Genomic DNA, 20506 nt, shown 5'->3' on the forward strand with positions numbered 1-20506 from the left:
ATTCTCTCATTTGCAGCGACATGGATGGAACTGGAGGTCATTATGTTAAGTGAAATAAGCCAGGCACAGAAAGACAAATATCGCATGCTCTCACTCATATGTGGGAGCTAAAACAGTGGATTTCATGGAGGTAGAGAGTGGAATGATTGACATCAAAAGCTGGGAAGGGTGTGTGGGTGGGGGGATGAAGAGAAGTTGGTTAATGGGTACACAAATACAAAGAGATAGAAGGAATAAGTTCTAGTATTTGATAGCACAGTAGGGAAATTATAGTTAACAATAATTCATTGCAAATTTCAAAATAGCTAGAAGAGAAGAATTGCAATGTTCCCAATACAAAGAAAGAATGTTTGAGGTGATGGATATGCTAATTACCTGGATTTGATCATTACTGTGCCCTCAAAATATGTATAAATATGATATCAATAAAAGAAAAGGAAGCAAGCAGAATAGTGGTTGCCAGGGACTGAGGAGAGGGGAGAATGGGGAGTCAGTGTTTAATAGGTATAGAGTTTCAGCTGGGGAAGATGAAAAAGTTCTGGAGATGAATGGGAGGGATGGTTGTAGAACAAAGTGAATGCACTATGCACTTAGAGATGGTTAAGATGGTAACTTTTATGTTACGTACACTTTATCACAATAAAACAAACAAACACAAAACTCCATGGCTCTGCCTAAGGTTTGGGGCTTCCTGATTCATGACAAGAGAGAATTGGGGTGAGGGGAGTCACACAGCTGAAAGCCAAGGTGAGGTGGTGTTCCAAAGTCGGAGACGGGAGGAGAGGGCTGAGAGCATGGAGATAGGACAGTCGAAGCGAACCCCACAGTGGAGAAGCGGGTACCAGACGGGGAGGAAGAGAGGCTCCAAGGGTTGGGCCCTTGACAATGTAAAGTGAGATGAGGATCCCGAACCCTTGCAGGAAAGAACTCAGAGCAGGCTTGCTCCAAAGCCTGGGGGTCCCGCAGCCACAGGAGAGCCTGGCTGCTGGCCCCTGAGGCCAGCCAGCTCTTGTCTCTTAGGTTCTGGGAGGACACAGGCAATGTGACTTCCTGGAAGAAAACAAGAAACAGGTTTGCAAGAAAGCAGGCAGCCTGTGAGAATAATCAGTGTGGAAGTCACAGAGAAGGCTTCCTTAAACAGCTTGCAAATCTCTGACGTGAGATTAAGATCACAACCAGAGCACCTGGCTCTCTGAAGGACCCTGGGTGAGGAGTAAGAAGGGCAGGAGAGGTGTGATAGTTCAGCCACACCCTCTTCTTCCTGGGATTTCAGCTCCTCTTCCCAGAGGCACAGGATCCACTGTGCTGTCGGGGAGGATTTTCCTACACAACCAGACTGACAGTGGATAGGAGTCAACAGGTAGCTCAAACCGTTGCTGGCTGTGTGAAACTTTGCTGTATTTTCTTCATCTATGAAACAGAAATAACAACAGCAACTACCACGGTAGCATCTGTAAGGATTCAAAGACAGCAAATAAAATGTGCTTATTAGCACGGGCCTTCCACACAGTTTCTGCCCATTCAATACCACTGTCATCAAAATTATCATTCGCTTCCTTCTCCTCGTCATCGTGCTGCCACGTTTTTACTCTTTCTGAGTTTGGAAGAAGAGAAACTGCAGAGTTGAGAGCCCCTGGAGTTCAGTGGGGTACAGGGCAACCGAGGGCACCTCCAGGCTTAGCACCTCCCCGAAGATGGCATGGCCTCAGGGGAGCAGGACCTCTGGGATCCAGATGCCCAGGGAAGTCCTGGCTATCCGAGGGGTGCAGACCACTCCAGAAAAGTTCAGCCCCAGAAAGGTTCAGAGTTACTCACTGCAACCTCCGCCGCCCGGGTTCAAGCAATTCTTCTGCCTCAGCCTCCCGAGTAGCTGAGATGACAGGCGCCACCATACCTGGCTAATTTTTTTGTGTTTGTAGTAGAAGAGGGGTTTCACTATGTTGGTCAGGCTAGTCTCAAACTCCTGACCTCGTGATCCACCCACCTCGGCCTCGCAAAGTGCTGGGATTACAGGCGTGAGCCACTGCACCCGGCCAAGTCTTCCTTTTCTTAATAGCAGATCTAATGGAGTGGAGAAGCATCTAATCTGAGAATCTGGTGTCTATTCCCGAGGAAGGCCTGGGTGGGCAATGCCCTAAATCGGGCCTGACTCTGGTGGCAGAATTAGAGGCTTAACAAACTTAGTCTTCTAAAGTAATGCCATGGGGAGCCCAGGCGCTTCAGAACACAGGCTTTGCAAATGCACGCTTCTAATATAATGCTGCGGCCATGTTTCCCCTCTCCCTGCTGCTCCTGCTATAAATGTTATCACAAAATCTTTCTAAACATCAATCTTAAGGAAAACATTTTTCCTCAGAAACCAATTTAACATCCAAAGGTACTCAGAAAAGGCCGGGCGCGGTGGCTCACGCCTGTAATCGCAGCACTTTGGGAGGCTGAGGCAGGTGGATCACTAGGTCAGGAATTCTAGATCAGCCTGGCCAAGATGGTGAAACCCCGTCTCTACTAAAAATACAAAAAAATTAGCCGGGCGTGGTGGTGGGCACCTGTAATCCCAGCTACTCAGGAGGCTGAGGCAGAGAACTGCTTAAACCCGGGAGGTGGAGGATGCAGTGAGCCGAGATCACGCCACTGCACTCCAGCCTGGGCAACAGAATGAAACTCTGTCTCAAAAAAGCAAAACAAAGATACTCAGAAAAAAGTTAGAGAAGTTTATATGGCTGTAGAGAGAAATACTGATTGAGTTCCAACGATGTACCAGGCATGGTGTTACTTTCTTACATGCATTATGCAATGTGTTTCAGAATGTTCTCTATGGAACATAGTTCAGACCCACAGGGGTCATAGTGCAAAAAATGACCCCTGTGGGAAGCCCTAAGGACAATGTATCCTATTACTACACCTCTAATATGTGTTTGCATGTTAAAGGTTCTTATAAGTCCTGCAGTGAAGAAACTTGTTTACATTTATTTAACTCAGTATATCCCAAAGTGTGCCATATATTCCAATAGGTCATGCATGAAATGATTTTAGAAACTGCACAGATGTAAGTTTCAATTTTAATAGTTATATATACATATTATTGTAATGTGAGTTAGAAAAAAATAATATAGCTAGCACATCAAACCTGTCACTACACATATATTGTTCCAGGTTTACTCTTTCATTTGGTCATTCCACAAATGTTTACTGGGGACCTACTATGAGCCAAGCAGTATTCTAAATGCTAGGAATAATGCAGTCAGTAAATAAAGTCCCTGCTCTCAGACATTTATATTTTAGTCAGCAGAGACAAAAATACAAACAAACAAAGATAAAATATGTTCAACCATAAAAGGCAGAATAAAGAAGAACAGAATTGGGCATAGAAATGGCTGGGGTGGGGTGGATACTAGTGTCAATGGTTTGGTCAGGGAAGACCTCTTAGATAAAGTGACATTTGAGCTGAGACCTAAATGAAATCAGTGTTTCTGCAGGAAGAATGTTCTAGGCAGAGAGAAGACAAAATGCAAAGTCCCAAGATGGGAAGGTGCTTGGTACCTGGTCAAATTGTTCAAAGTCCCAGGGCTGCAGACAAACCCTTGGAGGATACTGTTTTTTAAAACTGAGATACAATCTACATGCCATAATATTAATACTTTAAAAGTATATAATTCAGTGCTTTTAAAATATATTTACAAAGTTTTTTGTTTTGTTTTGTTTTGTTTTGTTTTGTTTTGTTTTGTTTTGAGAGGGAGTCTCACTCTGTTGCCCAGGCTGGAGTGAGGTGGTGCAGTCTCGGCTCACTGCAACCTTTGCCTCCTGAGCTCAAGTGATTCGCCCACCTCAGCCACCTGAAGCTAATTTTTATATTTTTAGTTGAGATGGGGTTTCACCATGTTGCCCAGGCAAGTCTCAAACTCCTGAGCTCAAGCAATCTGCCCACCTCAGCCTCCCAAAGTGTTGGGATTTACAGGCCTCGTGAGCCACAGCACCCGGCCACAAAATTGTATTTTTTTTGAAGTCATGATTTGGTTCTGCTTCTGGCCATGATGGAGTGACAGGGACCACATTTACCTTCTCAGCTGAAACAACCAAAAGACAGACAAAATATGTGGGAGGACTGCTTTAGCCCAGAAGGTCTAGGCTGTGGTGAGCCTTGATCACGCCACTGCACTCCAGCCTGGGTAACAGAGCGAGACCCTGTCTCAAAACAAAAACAAAAACATCTTCCTACAAAGAAAACTCCAGGGTCAGATGGCCTTGTTTGTGAATTCTACTAAACAGTTAGGGAAGAAATACCAATTTAACTCAAACTCTTCCAGAAAATTGAATAAAACTCGTTCTATAAGGTCAACATTACTCTGAAACCAAAATTAGACACAGACATTACAAGAAAACTATAGACCAATATTTCACAACAACACAGATATAAGAATTGTAAACAAATTATTAAATAGCAAATCAAAGCCAACAATATTAAAGGATAATACATCATGACCAAGTGGGGTTTTTCCAAGGATGCAATGTTGGTTTAATATTAAAAAAATCAAGGACCAGAGATGGTGGCTCACACCTGTAATCCCAGCACTTGGGAGGCTGAAATGGAAGGATTGCTTGAAGCCAAGAGTTCAAGACCAGCCTGGGCGATGATGGGAGCTTCCCCCCAATCTTCACAAAAAAAATAAATTAGCTGGGCACAGTGGTGTGTGCCTATAGTCCTAGCTACTGGGGAAGCTGAGGTAAGAAGATCTCTTGAGCCCAGGAGTTTGTGGTTGCAGTGAGCTAAGATCATGCCACTGTGCTCCAGCCTGGGTGACAGTGCAAGACTCTGTCACAAAAACAAAACAAAACAATGTAATTTACCATATTAACAAACTAAAAAAGGAAAACCATATGGTTATCTCACTAGACACAGAAAAAGCACTGGACAAAATCCAACATCCATTCCTGATAAAAACTCTCAGCAAACTAGGAATAGAAAGGAACTTCCATGACCTGATAAACGCCATCCATAAAAGGCCTGCAACTAACATCATACTTAATGCTAAAGACCAAACACTTACCCCTTAAGATCAAGAACAAGACAAGGATGTCTGTTCTTGTTACTTCTTTTCAACAGGATGCCAGAGATTTTAATCAATGAGATAAGGCAAGTAAAAGAAATAAGAGCCATCCAGATTGGAAAAGAAGAAGTAAAACTGTCTTTACTTGCAGTCACTATGGTCTATTCAGAAAAATCCAGTAGAATCTACAAAAAAGACACTAGAACTAGTAAGTGAGTTTAGCAAAGTTGTAGGTTACAAGATTAATATACAGAAACCTATTGTTTTTATATATGCTAGCAACAAACAATTGAAAATTGAAATAAAAAGCCAAAAATAATAATTTACAATAGCATCAATACAGATGCAGGTATAAATCTGACAAAACATGTAAAAGACCTATGCACTCAAAACTACAAATAAGCCAGGCGTGGTGGCTCACGCCTGTAATCCCAGCACTTTGAGAGGATGAGGCGGGCAGATCACGAGGTCAGGAGATCGAGACCATCCTGGCCAACACGGTGAAACCCCGTCTCTACTAAAAATACAAAAAAAATTTAGCTGGGTGTGGTGGCGTGCACCTGTAATCCCAGCTACTTGGGAGGCTGAGGCAGGAGAATTGTTTGAACCCGATAGGCGGAGGTTGCGGTGAGCTGAGATCGCACCACTGCACTCCACCAACCTGGTGACAGAGCGAGACTCTGTCCCCAAAAAAACAAACAAACAAACAAAAAAACCTACAAATAAAATTGACAAGAGAAATTAAAGAAGACCTAAATAAATAAATAAATAAATAAATAAATAAATGGAAAGAGATACTGTGTTCATGGGCTGGAAGCCTCAACATTGTTAAAACATCAATTCTCCTCAAACAGATCTACAGATTCAACACAATCCCAATCAAAATCTAGAATTTTAGAATTTAACTGATTCTAAAACTCACATAGAAATACCTTAGGACCTAGACTAGTCAAAACAACTTTGAAAAATAACAAATTTGAAGATTTAATACTCCCTGATTTCAAGCATCTCCTAGAGGGTGTGTTAAAACACAGGTTGTTGGGCCCACCCTCAGAATTTCCAAATCAGTATGGGCCTGAGAATGTGCATTTCTAATTAGTTTCCTGATGCTGCGGCTACTGCTGGCCTGGCTGCCACACTTAGAACTAGTAATCCAGACTAATTCACACTCAGCTAGAAACACAATGTCAGATGCAAGAGATTCCCCTCGAAGGACAAGTACCAAGTAAACTATGTTCATCGAGAAACAACTTGCTTTTCCCTTTTTTATTAGCTAAAGACAACCATAACTGTTCATCAGAGATTCTGATCAGCAAGAAAAAACACACATGACGTCACTGAGTTGGCATGATTCTAGCCTCCCCTCTTTGTTGAATGTACATTTTTGTTTCCACGAAATCTTGTAAGCCCTCTACAAAGGCCTTCCCTGTTCAGAATTCACCCTGAAAACGACACACAGCTTTACACCAACCATCCCATAACAGCAACATTAAGGAAACCATCTTGCCCCACTGAAACCTGTCAGATTTCCCTGATCCTCCCCATCTACTATCCCACCCAATGCACAGCTGCCACCCAGGTCTCACCGTCCAAGATGGCCCATTGATTGTCAATCTCCGTATGTTTCAGGTAGGAGTCTTCAATGGTGGGGTCATAGTCAGGCACAAAGATCTTCTGGAAAAACTGGATGGTGAGGGCACTTTTGCCCACACCCCCATCCCCCACCACCACCAGCTTGTATGTGGGGAGGTTGTCACTGGGGACGGCGCTGGTTGCCATGTTTCTCGTAGGTCAGACCTGCGGAAGCAAGACATGTGGAATGACACAGAGGGCTTTTTTAACTTAGGGGAAAATATGCATATGTTTTCCTCCTTCATAAAGTAATACTCTCAATTATAAAGAGGTTTGAAAATGAAGAAATGCAAAAGAAAATAAAAGCATTACCCCTGGTCTCACTACCCAGAGACAGTCACTGTTAAAGTGATTTATTCAACCATCATTTATTCAACACCAATTATGTGCCAGGCCTGGTGTTGAGGACACAGTACCACTGGTCTTGTTTAGCAAGTACAGCCAAAAGCAATGTCAAAGCTTTTTGGCCACTAAACTCTGCTTGTACAGGTTAACACGAGGGCAGTGGTCTGAGCAGGGCTGGCATGGAGGTTCATCTTTCACATCCCCTCTTATTAACTGGGCTGCTATGCTGAGAAGGATTTGAAGCTGTGTCTAAGCTTAGAAAGGGGGCCATGATAGCTTAGCACACCTGAGCTCTGGGACTCTGAGGCCCCTTCCAAGTTTCAGAATTCTATGATTGTAGCTCCCTTCCCTCTGCTTCTTGCCCTGCATTATAAGCAAAGTCACGCTGGAATCATTTTATTTGGGGAGGAGGGGGTAGGAGCAGGTCGAAGTTTTGTTTTGATGCTGCTGAGGCCAGCTAAGGCAGTGGTCCTCAGTCAGGGGAATTTTGCTCCCCAGGGATATTTGCAATGTCTACAGATATTTTTGTTGTTGTTGTCAAAATGGAGTGGGTACCACTGGCATCTGTTCAGCAGAGGCCAGGGATTGTACGATGCACAGGGCAGTCCCCCCCCCAATGAAGAATTATCCATCCTAAAATGTCAATAGTGCTGAGGCTGAGAAACCCTGAGCTAAAGTGACCAGGAGGCAGCTGGAAGTGGGACCAGGATTCTAAAGAATAATCGGGCCTTAACAGAAGTGAAGAGTGACCTTTGTAAACAGTGTTGCAAAGTGACAAGGAGAGGCAGGAGGGAGCCTCCTGGAGGCACTCAGAAGAAAAGGAGGGAAACCAGGATCTGTGGTCATGATAGAAGCCAAGAGTTTCCAGAAGGAGGCTGACAGCACCAAATGTTAAACACGGGTGCAGCTAGGCGGATCCCCTAAAGAACAATTTGGGGGTTTCAGCCAGGAACCTCAACTGCTAACTAACTTTGGACCCTGCCAGGAAGAAGCAATACCACCTCCTGGTAGGGCATTCCTGGGTAGCACAAAAATTGACCTTGAATCGAGGGAGGGAAAGCTTAATTCTACTGCTGTGTAGAAGAAAAAAAAGAATCCCTGTGCAAGTTGGGAGGGGAAATGGCATGGCGTACGTGTGACCAGGAAACCGATGGTCTCACAGAGAGGAGGGTGGCAGCGTGGCCGGGAGGACAAAGAACTGGGTGCCCTGTGTGCTTCGCCGCTACTTGGGAAGGCCACTGACCTCTCTGAGCCATAGTTTCCTTATCTATGAGTTTAAAGGGCTGGATTAGATTACTTTTATAATTAGTTTCAGCTCTAAAATAGTCTTCAGTTCTAGATTTTGACAGAAAGGGGACTGGACACAAATGTGGGTTATGTGGCCACACTGATTTGCATGGGGCTACAGGCTAGAGTCATTGCAGAACCCTTTGTAGTTAGTGAAGCCTGATGTTGACAATTTAGGACTTCCCCAAAGTGTCGGAGAAGTCAAAGCTTTGCGACACTGCACAGAAAGTGCAAATCTGCCCAGGCTGTACTGAAAATACACTTGCATAAATATATTCATACCCTCTCCTGCAGCTCTACCCCATGTGAGAATTTATTCTAAGGAGATAATCAGAGAAGTGAAGAAAGATGTTAAGAATGGGGGAAAATAGAAATAACTTAATGCTGGGGGGGAAAGTTAATCTGTGTAATGGAGTACTATGCAGTCATTTAAAAGGAAGATATTCACTAACCTAGAAAAAGTGTGTTGTTATGTACGAAAAAAAACCAGGCTGCAAAACAGCTAGTAAGTACACCTGATCCACCTTCCATGAAGAGGTCCACCTATGAATCTACACAGCCAGGTGTGGATCCAGGCATTAAGAGCTTTAGCAGTTGGTTGTGTCTGAGGCAGATTTCAGGGCATTTTCATTTTCTTAATGTTTCAATTTTCTACAACAAGCATGCGTTATATTTGTGTACTGGAAAAGTTTAACACTATTAAAATGCTCCCAGGAAAATAAAATGTTCAAGCCACCTGAAAATGTTTGATTTCCTCTCATTCGAGTGGGGATTTCAGCTCCTTTGGGGCAGTATAGGACCAGGTTCCGGCTGTGGCCCCGGGATCTGGTTCCAGCATCTCCCTACAATACGGGACGGGCTGAGGCTTCACATAACTGAGCTCTTCCATGGCCAAATCCACGATGGTGAAGGCAGGCCAAGGAGAGAGGGCGGAGGGGAGTTGCAGAGTGACAGAAATGGGGAGGGAGGGGTGGCCCAGTGGCCTCTCTCCTTTGCCTCTCAGAGCAGCAGAGCGTGGGGTTCACTCCTCATTGCCCCTCAGCAACTGCTGCCCTGTCCTGGGCAATGATGCTGGGCTGGGTGAAAGGTGTTTGGCGGTTTTTTGTTTTTGTTTTTGTTTTTGTTTTTTTGAGACAGAGTCTCACTGTCGCCCAGGCTGGAGTGCAGTAGCGTGATCTCAGCTCACTGCAGCCTCTGCCTCCGGAGTTCAAGAGATTCTCCTGCCTCAGCCTCCCGAGTATCTGGGATTACAGGTGCCCACCACCATGCCCAGCTAATTTTTTTGTATTTTCAGTAGAGACAGGTTTCACCATGTTGATCAGGATGGTTTTGCTCTCCTGACCTTGTGATCTGCCTGCCTTGGCCTCCCAAAGTGCTGGGATTACAGGCGTGAGCCACCATGCCCAGTCGGTGTTTGGCTGTTTTTAAAGCTTCCATTCTCTGCTGGCAGTGACATAACTAAAAAATACTAAGTGGGTGGGAAGGTATTGAAAAGGAAAACTGTTTGTCTTTATTTTCTTCTCAAAAGAAAACAAGATAAGAAATACACTAGTAAATATGCTGGAGTACATGAATGAACCTTTGAGTCGGCACTCAGACCACCCACAGCCAAATCACCTGGGGACTCCTTAAAAAACGCCCTCTGCTTGCCAAGGCAGCTGGCAGGAAATGGCCAGTGGGAGCCCCCTCCTTTTGACAGCACCTTGCTCTCAGAGGTTGAACCCTCAGAGACCACAGGGAGCCAAGCTGGGGTTCCCTTCCCACTTGGGGTTTCCTTCTAATTTGGATGCAATGGAACAGGGCTAGACTACTCATTTCACACAAACATCAGACTGCGTCCCTTGTGAAAACCCTTTCAGTGCCCCTCAATGCTGAGGAGGAAAGTCCAGGCCCCCTCACAGGACATTCAATGCCTGTCACTGGCTGCCACTGCTGAGCTCTCCAGCCACACCTGTGCCACAGCCCCTCACACTCTACTCTCACGCTTAACCAGGTTTGTGGTCTCCCAATGTGTCCTGTGGTCACGCTGCAGCCTCTGCACACACCTAAGACCCCCAGGAGAGCACATACCTCTTTGTGGGTCAGCACCAGGCACTGCCACCACCTGTGCTTTGAGCCCTGAAGTTCCTGCCACAGACGCCACAATGATGCCTAGAATTTTCTGTGTTTACTGTGCGCAAAAGGGCAGGAACAGCATCTTGTTCTTTTCTGTACTCCCAGAGCCTGGCACAGCATTGGCACAGGGCAGACACTTACTGAATGAACTAGAGGTTCAACACGCATTTCTCAACAATGGTCAGACAACCTACACACCACAGAGCTGGCTTCTCCATGGAGAGAGCTAAGGGACAACTCTCTTAGCCAGGGCTTGGGACTGTCTCTCTCCTATTAAGAGATCAGACTAATGGCACAGACAGGACCCTTTGGAATCAAGTGTGAGCTATAAACAAAGAAGGGGTTTCCAAGGCTGGAGAATGAGTCCAGAGAACCCCCCAATTCCTAAAGGTGCTATCTCCTCTTGATAGGCATGTTTCTCCAGCCCCCCTGCAAAAACCCTGATCAAATGATGTCTTTGCAGATGGGGAGTTCAAGATGCCAAGAGGCATGAACCACACTCCTCTGTTCAGCAGAGGCCAGGGATTGTACGATGCACAGGGCAGTCCCCCCCCAATGAAGAATTATCCATCCTAAAATGTCAATAGTGCTGAGGCTGAGAAACCCTGAGCTAAAGTGACCAGGAGGCAGCTGGAAGTGGTCTCATGCGGTACAGAGAAAGATTTTTTTAAAACCACTCACAGGCTACGACGAAAGTCACCACAGAATGAAAAGTTGGTTGGTTGGTGGGTAAGGAGCAAACTGCTTACATTCACAACACCCCTCTCCTTTCCACCCTTCTCAACTAAAAAGCACCTCGGAGATCATTCTAGGATGTTAGGTCTTCACTGTTGAGGATGATGGATGTGACCCTTTGAGGTTGGAAGGTGGTATAAGGTAGACTTGGGGTTCTCCTTAAAGTTTCCCCACTATTTTCTGTGCTGAATACTCTCCTACTGACCAGTTGAGTGACCTTGGGCAAATTACCTTCCATGGCCTCAGTATCTTATTAGTAAAGTGGGTTAGTTGGAGACTCATACTTTGCAGGATTGCTCTAAGCATGAAATAAAATGTGTGAGATAAGCTGAGCTCTGAGAAGATGCCCAAATGCTCGCTTTCTCACCTTGTTTACTTTGCTCCCAAGAAGAGGGAGCACACGCCACACACACACACACACACACACACACTCTCTCTCTCTCTCTCTCTCTCATTCCCAGCCTCCTCTCAGCATGAGAAGCCTCACCACCATCTCTGCTGTTAACAGCCAGACAAAATAGGCCTGTGTGGGAACATCACCCATCATTTAGAGCATTGTTTCCATGGGAAATGGCTCTGAGGTTCCAGGCAGCCCCATCCACGCAGAAACCAACTTTGGGAACAGCAGCCACTTGGCCGTGGGGGCGGCTGAACTGGTTCCCATGGCAACCACTGCTCCCAGGGCCCCGCCCAGGCCACAGGCTGCATGGCAACCCAAACCGTTGTTCATACTGGAAACTTCTGCCTAAAAGGCAATATCACTTCCTCAATAATTTTAATAACATGTGTACAAAAACCTCAGGCATCTGTAAATGGAAAAATTAGCTCTTTTGGCTGTTGTCTGTCTCTTGCTCCCTTTCTTTCCCCATAGGTAGAACCTTCTTGCATGGTTTGAAGTTGTTTCCCTGAATGCCAGATTAACCTTGTCAAACAGACTGTAAGCTCCACGAGGACAAGAGCCACATCCTCTCATTCCTTTGCCTCTCACAGGGCCAGGCAGAGCCCAACACATGGGAAGCTCAGTCTCTACTCACACTGTCCTCATCACTTCCCCAATGCGGCCTTCTACCCACACAGGCCTCCCTTGTGCTAAGAAGCAGGGGGTCACACCCATCCTTCTGAAAGGGGCTGGCTCATACCCCTAGGAAGTGGGTGGCTGGGTGGACCGATCACCCCAGTATAACCTTTTCACTCAGCAATCTTCAAAGTTAGCATGGGTGTGTCTAAGACCTCCCGGGAATAGTCTTTTGTAAAAGCCCAACGGTTCTCAGTGGGACAGCTTGGGAGGTCAGGGACAGCCTCAACTCCACAGCCAGGCAGCCGGAGTTCCACTGCGGCCTCCAATACAGACTCCCTGTGTGACCTGGGGCAAGTTTCTTAACTTCCTGGTGCCCAGTTTCCCCATCTATAAAACAGAACAAGGCGCCCAGGAAGGTGTAAGGCCCCAGTGAGAAAAACTTGGAGGGTCCCTCAGCAAGGGCATATTTGCATCGACAAAGTAGTTGGGCCCCTGCTTTCCCTTCGACCTGGTAGGCTTCAGTGATTTAAACCATTTCCTTGCCCCATCCACAGCCCTGGGGAAGGGCATCCACACTGCATAGGGTTTCGGGAGGACAGCAGCAGGCCCCAACAGCCCCCACAAAATGGCAAAATGGCAGGGCTCTGTGGTTCTTACCGCTCACGAAATTTGCCTCTTCTCCTCAGGCTTCCAGGTTCTAGGGCTTCTACAGAGCTTGTTTCCCAAAACAATAGCCTAAAATCACTGCACCCATTGTTCTAAGTGAGCAGCACATGTTAAATGAATGGCTTCAGCTACAGATGTTGCCAAGGGGTCCATAGGCCCCCTAGCCTCTCCATGCACCCCACCCCACCCAGCATCGCTTCCAAAGCAGTGTCCTATGTACTGGCCAGGAAAAACGGTGCCCAGAAGGAGCTGCATAGCAGCAACAATGCCCACCCTTAGTGGACAACTGCTGTGGACTGGTTAGATGCCGAGGGTCATGTTAGAACTGTCATGCCACACTGCCTCCAATTCTTTTGCCAAATCATTTTGCTGCATCACATGGCTTTTCTTAGGGTAGTGTCTTCATGATTCACTATCCTATAGGGCATTCTTCATCATTGTTGCTGCTTCCCTTGGCCCTGACCTTAGGACCACAGATTCTCAGAGGCTGGCCCAGGGCCAATCCAGAGGCTCCCCCAAAGATGCTGCCAACTTTATTGAAGGTTTGGTATTTACTGCTTTTTGCTTCTGTATTTCTATACTAATTATTTTAAAGAGTCCCCCTAACCCCATCAATTGAATTGCAAGTATTTTAGGTAAATCAGGCTAGAGGGGAGGACACATTCATAATTAATGGAGCTCTTAGGAAAGTGAATGGACTTTCATTCACATTGGGCTGAATTAGACCTGGGAAGCTAATCTCATCTCTATGATGTCTGGGTGTGCCCAACCCAGGGGGATGAGGACACGCTAGGGAGAGTGACCCAACCCATGTGGAGGAAATGGCTCTGCATTCCAGGAGCTGCCCTTCCCTTCTGCACAATTCCCAGAAATGGGCAGCTTCACCAGAGCGCTGACCTGCAGGCTGTGTGTTAATGGCATGTGACCCCAGAGGGGTCTAGGCCACTTGGCATCCCTGAAGGCTTCACTCTCCGTTCCCCGAGACTTTGCTCCAGCCCCTTGTTTCATATCTTTGCTAAGCCAAGTGTGGCACTGTCATTGGGCCTCTCAACTCCTCTAGAAAGCCATCAGTGCTTTTCAGCTCACTCCATTATTAAGCCCTAACCAGCCACCCAACCATGTATGTGATTTCATGCCGTAAACATCAAGTCTCGATGGCAAGTAGGTGGCATGGGTGCTGCTCCTCCCCACTCCCAGAGCCACGGCAGACAACACTGATGGATCACGGCCCCCTTCCCTGTCAACACAGTACTCTTGGCAGCAGAACACAGTGACTGCTCCAGAGAGAAAATCTGTTTGTTGCCCCAGATCTAACCTACTACCCTTCTGGTTCCCTCCAAAATATCCCACTTAGTGGCCATCCTCTTCCATAGGAAGGGCTCAGGACCTTTAAGGGTAGCCAGCCTGGTGATGTCTGGAGATCTCTATTACCCAAGTCTTCTGTTAATCTACCAATCCCTGCTTTTCTTCTAATCTCAACTCCTCTGCCAGGATCACACCTGGACTGCTATCAGCAGAGCAGAAATGATCAGACAGAAGTCCAGAGATCCAAGCAAAGGCCAAGGTTGAAGTAAGTCAGGGAGGGACACTGTCGTTGGGCTTACTCATGACCCCTCAGTACCACATGCTTCCTCACCTGGCAACTGTCAATACCTGGGTCTTTCCCACCAGTATTCAGGCACCTCCTAAACAGGACTTAGGGCGGAGCCAGAGTCTCAGAGTAGGTGTGCAGAAACCACCTGCCATGACAATTATAATTACAATAGTGATCATATTAAGAGCAATAGGAATGTTTAAGGTAAACAATGTGTCAGATGCTGTTGGAAGATTTTAATTCTCACAACAATCCTAGGAGGTACAGATTCCGATTATCCCCATTTTACAGCTGAAGAAACTGAGACACAGAGTAGTAAAATAACTTTTTGAAGGTCACCAAACTAGAAAGAGGCAGGCAGTGTCGGGATCTGAAACCACACAGTGCGGTTCCAGAGCCACTGCCAACCTGTGGTGCTGGGCATCCTCTGCTGGCTAGTGAGTATGTGTGTGCAGTCAGGCCAGGGCAGAGGCAGCTGATCCAGGAATGCTGGAAAGAGGTCAGGAGTGAGCTGGGAGGTGGTGTCAGAGTAGGAGACACCCCCAAGGTCAGACCGCTGCCCATGTGGGTGAAACAGCCCGGCAGGTCAGAGCTTGAGGGGCAACCAGGGCAAATATTAGTTATCAAAAATAGACGCTTCCCACCCCAGCACCCCAGATCCAGGCTGGGACAGCTTGCTGACCGGGGCATAGATCTGGTACCAGCAGGTAGCCCTCCGCCCTGAGGACCAGCGAGGAAGCTGGGGGCACCAAGCTGCTGTGAAACCCTTATTTTCTAGCACCTCTGTTTGGGACCCTATCCCCCATATGGGTCCGTGCCCCAGCCTCAGCCCATCTCCCTGTGGTACTACACTCGAGCTGTTCCCTGCGCAGCTCAGGACTGGCCCCTCAACTGGAACTCCTTGCCAAGGAGCTTGAGCTATGCAGACAGCCTGCAACCCTAGGCAAGTTACTTTCTGCACCTTGGTTTTCTTTTCTGTAAAAGTAGGGACAGTGGCAGCATCTGCCTCATGGTGGCTGTGAAAAGCTGCATTTATTTGCTTGGCCCAGTATCTGGCACATAGTGACTGTTCAACAAAAATCAAGTTGTTACCATCATCAGCATCCTTCTTTGAAGTCCATCCCAAGTCCCTCCTCCTGCTTCTCCAAAGCCTTTCTTGAGTGCCTTGAGCACCCTGCAAACTGGCAGGTTCCACAGGTGACAGTTCAACACAGCTCAGCCTCCTACCGCTCCCTCCTCGGAAGGCTAGCAGGCCGATCTGTGTGTGGGGCTCAGCTCCCCGACTTTGCCTTGGAGGGCAGCAGGCATGTGTCAGCCAGCCACTGAATCAATGCAGCAATGTCCCAGGAAAGCAAGCCCTCAAAGGCTTGCTGAATGAACGGTGGATGAAGGGTAAGCTCCTCAAGATGGCTCCTCAGATGCCTTCTTTTGCATTTCTCCAGTATTGAGGAGTTGCTTGTTCACCAAAGAGAATGTGGAAGATATCAAACTGCCAGCAAGTTCAGCATGAAACAAAGTTTCTCCCTCTGGTTTCTAAATCCAGAAGAGCTCTCCATCACAAAACCTAGCCACCCTCTGGGTACCCTGTGGTTTGGGGGGGTGGGGGGCATATCCTCTAACAGGTCACATGACATGAGAAAGGCCCCGGTTTTACCTGAGCCCAGAGAAAAATGAGGAGTAAACTGGGTGAGGAGCCAGTGTTGGCCACCCTCCTCTCAAGACACACACATGCTCAGGCTCCATGGGATCACACACATCCAGTCAATGCTCCCAGAGCAGCTCCTGTGTGCTTGGTCCTGGGAACTAGAGATACCAAAATAAATGAGCCTGAGCCCAGCCCCAGCCTGTGCGGCTCACAGTGTGTATTTCGTGGGGGAGGCAGGCAGAGGGTTATGGTACACTGGGCAAGTCATGCAGGAGCATAGGAGTGGGAGGCATCTCACCCAGCCTGGGGGTGCTGCGGAAGGCTTCCTGGTAGAAGTGATACAGAACGGGGTCTTAAAGGCCAAGTAGATATTAGCCAGGTAAACAGTAAGGATGGCCAGGCATGGTGGCTCACGCCTGTAATCCCAGCACTTTGGAAGGCCGAGGTGGGTGAATCACGAGGTCAGGTGTTCAAGACCAGCCTGGCCAAGATGATGAAACCGTCTCTAATAAAAATACAAAAATTAGCCAGGCGTGGTGGCGGGCACCTGTAATCCCAGCTACTCAAGAGGCTGAGGCAAAAGAATCGCTTGAAATGGGGAGGCGGGAGAATCACTTGAACCAGGGAGGCGGGAGAATCGCTTGAACCGGGGAGGCAGAGGTTGCAGTAGGCCAAGATCACGCCACTGCACTCTAGCCTGGGCAACAGAGCAAGACTCGTCTCAAAAAAAAAACAAAAAGCAAAAAACAAAAAACAGTAAGGACAAGCATGTCCCAGGTAAAGAACAGAAGCGACAAAAGTATAACGCATGGAGGCATGAAAAGCCAAGGAGGCACTCGGTACTGCAAGCAACATGATGTGACCAGAATGTGGAGTGTGTACGTGTGCACGGCAGGGGTGATGGGTGTAGGGGATAAGAGTGGCAGGGGAAGGGGTTACTGTTGGCTCCCTGGAAACAAGGGATCTTCATCTTTGCATCCCTATACCACACGCAGCGCCTGTCACACAGTGGCTGCTTAATAAGCACTGCATGATGAAGAAACAAGTGCCCAAGGCTGCAGGGCTGGGCAGGGGAGGGCGTTGCGTGTGATGGGCCTCACATGTGCTGGAGGCCCCCGGACCCTACCCTAGCCCCAAGTCCACACGGGAGTACAGTGTAGGCTTGGTAGGCGGCTGCCTAACCAAACAGGGCCCCTGCAACTCTTTTTGATGACCACACTGAGGTTAACCAGCAGAAAAAGCCCAGGAGAGAGTGGATGAATTACAAAGGACAAACTCGAAGTGCTCCAGAATCTCAGAGGAGGGGAAGAGGAGGGGAAGGGGATGGGAAAGGGGACGGGAATAGGGTCATGGAGGAACAGGTAACCCAGGTTCAGCCACAAAGGCCTGAGACAGAAAGCTGTGGGGGAGGGTTATTATCCCCATTTTACCAAGGAGAGAGAGGCATTCTACCAAGGGCACAGGCTAGTGAAAAGAGAAGCTGGGATTCGGCAGCTGGGCCTGGCAAGCTGCAAAATGAAAACACTGCCCCACTCACTCCGAAGCTTGTCCACTGAGCCTGGTGGGTCTAAGCGGCTCTCAGAACCGAGGAGTTGGTAATGGCCTCAGTGTCTAGAGGGCCACAGAACCTTCAGAACAACATTCCCTGCTGGCATCCCTGGCTCACAGGAATGCCTGCTACTTGGCCACCTGGCCTCTGGGGTCCTACCCCAGCCCCCCACAGTGCCCCCTGCCCAGCAACCAACAACCGGGAGGGTGGGAAAGAAGTCAGTCCAGGGATGAGGGGCAGGGCGTGGGCTCTGTTAAGGCAGAGCTGCATCAGGCTCACAACTTCTTGGAGTGGCGGCTGAGGGAAGAGAGTAGGAAGTGGTTTTATTTTTCAATCCTTGTTCTCAGTCCCTGGGGGTCTATTAATGTTTTCCTAGCGCTGGGGTAGTCTCACCCGCAGTGAAAGAGGAGGACTCCTGCAGCCTTCCACAGGAATCTGCGCGCAATTGGGAACATCACGCTGGTGGTCACTCGACCAGGGAAGGCCAGCCTCTGTACACTCTGGGGTTCCCCAGACTGAGCGCCCTTGGCCTCCCCAGAGCCTGGCAGGCTGCTGTCCTCCCAGCCCCTGCTCTGACTCCGCTTTGCCCTCTGCTCACAGAGCCCTGCACCTCCTCACTGTTCTGCTCCGCTGCTCAGGCTCAACCCTGCACAAACTGGATTCAGCCAGCACCTCCCTCACCTGCCCAAGGGTGGGCCCCTTTGGCCACCTCTCTGCCCCAAATTCTCTTCCTCTTTCTCCCTTGGCAGTGCAAACAGCCCTTTACCCACATCCCAGGCCAAGGCCTAGCAAGGCTGTCCACCACTGTGGCCCATGTCTGCCCCCGGCCTGAGCCCCCACCACTAGCGTTGTCCCACCCACACTCCAGCGTGATCACTCCCCAACTAACCCAAGCACAGAGTCTCCTGGAATGCCCTCCATGGGTGCCTGAAGCTCTCGCCTCTGACCACAACATTCTAGGCCTTCCTTGAGCTGCCCGAGTGCCCCCTTCCCCTCGCATGGCCTCTGCTCTGCTGATTCCTGGTCTGGTGTCAAGGACAGGGATGGTACCCAAGTGTCAGGTCCCATCCCCCAGAAACGATTCCTTCCTCTAGGGCCCTCTTCTATCCCCCAAGGTCTCCTTCCACTGAGCCACCTTGCCTCCATCTATGGAACGCCAGCCAGGTGGCAGGTGGCAGTGCAAGTGCTCCCCAGCCATTATTCCATGTGATGACTCAAGACGCTTCACCAAGAGGCATTGTTTAGCCCCTTCAGGAACTGTGAAGGTCAGAGAGGCTCTGTAGTTTGTCCAAGGCCATCTCTCTGACCAGAGAGCTCGGCATGCCCCTCCTCATCTGCCCTCAAATCTAGGAGCTGGGTGTTACTTCAGTCACATTCCTCTGCTAGAGTGGGACAGTGGACAAAGGGCCAGGCCTTGTCTTCTTTTTCTCTGGGCACCCCAGAGCCCTGGCACAGCTTTCTGTTCAGAGACGCTCCAACGTGTCTGCTATCTGCATTTCCAAATGCAGGAGTGATACTGGCAGCTGGCTGGGAGTCTGGCTTGGGTAGACAGTAGGGCAGAGGTGATGTGGGCACTATGCCATGGGCCACACAGGACCTGGAGGACTGTGGTGGCAGGCCTCGTGAAGGACATACCATGTGAGGAGTCCCACTAGACACCCATGGGCACCAGCCCAGCAGGAGGAGTGGTGATGAGGGGTCCTTCCTTGCTGTCCAAATTCCCAAAGCACTGAGCCCCCACCAGCACTCAGGGCATGGCCCCCTGACTGGCCCTGCGTTCTGAGCTGAGGATGCCACACCCGGCCCCCAGAGCACAGCTAAGGTTGTCCCTTAACTCCTTAGCTGTCCCAGCCTAGAGCCGCTCATCTCATGGAATCACGGTGTTTCGCCAGTTCAATCTGGTAAGCCCAGGAGAAGGGCAGGGTGGCAATAGAGAGGGAAGAGAAGGCCCGGATCCCAGGGCCAGGCATCCCTCTGCATCTCACAGGCCCCTGCCTGAGAGACGGATGCTTTCTGACTGATCCCCCATCTCAACTGCTTTGCCCTGCAGTAGCAGCAAGAGGGAATCAAGAACCAAACGGACATCCCAAAATCACGTGCACGTGCCGGCAGAGGCTGTGTCAATAAGTGATAGAAGGGGGTAGGTACAGGCAACAGGGAGCAGTGGGGCCTGCGCGAACAGGAGATTACTGACACCCCGCACCAGCTGACTGCTGCAACATAATATCTGCAATGAGCTTGCCAGATAGTCTAAATTTTTAAAGAATAGCCAGCAATCTAAGTCTATGCAAAAACTCAGATTTCTGGCTATTTTATTATTTTAAATACTGGCCACCAATGAAAAAGTTTTACACATTGTATAACCCAAATAAATCAACACTCTGTACCCATCCTTCTTGAGCACACACACATCTGAGTGTCACGGCCGTTCTAAGGCAGACAACTCTTCGCACTGCCTTGGCTTGGCCTGGCTTTGGTGCAAGGTGTGAGATCAAAGGAAATGATCTCACTGAAGAGAGCAATAGCAGGGGTTACTTGGCCTGCAGGACATGGGCCAGCCTGGCAATCTTCAGGGACAGGCACACAGCCCACCCCAGCAGTATGTCAGAGCCCAGAGAGGTGGAGGCCAAAAAGGCACATTCAAAAAAGGCTGCTGCTTTGCTGTGTTTTCACTATTTATATTTAAGATGTTAGACACCATTAATGAAGAATGTGAAAATGTTTATGCTTGACCAAAAATGAGAAAGACATAGGGTCTAGGTTCTTCTTTGAGGTGGGGACAGGCAATTCAATCTTCATTTTTAAAGAGTAACCAGACTGCAGAGAGATGGACTAAAGCCAAATAAAAGGGAAACTTCCTGAAAACGAGGCAGGC

General features: G+C 48.4%; 1 protein-coding gene across 6 annotated transcripts in view; it reads right to left on the bottom strand.

Annotated features, from left to right (window-relative positions):
• Positions 1–20506, bottom strand: part of MRAS (muscle RAS oncogene homolog) — a 58648-nt gene that overhangs the window by 26414 nt on the left and 11728 nt on the right. For all 6 annotated transcript variants that reach the window (XM_003265284.4, XM_030816765.1, XM_003265285.4 and 3 more), the window contains one exon: positions 6632–6842. In XM_003265284.4, the coding sequence (XP_003265332.2) occupies positions 6632–6824 (193 nt within the window). In that variant the 5' untranslated portion in view covers positions 6825–6842. The remainder of the gene's footprint in view (positions 1–6631; positions 6843–20506) is intronic.

This window comes from Nomascus leucogenys, chromosome 8, assembly GCF_006542625.1.
Source record: "Nomascus leucogenys isolate Asia chromosome 8, Asia_NLE_v1, whole genome shotgun sequence".
Lineage (NCBI taxonomy): Eukaryota > Metazoa > Chordata > Mammalia > Primates > Hylobatidae > Nomascus > Nomascus leucogenys.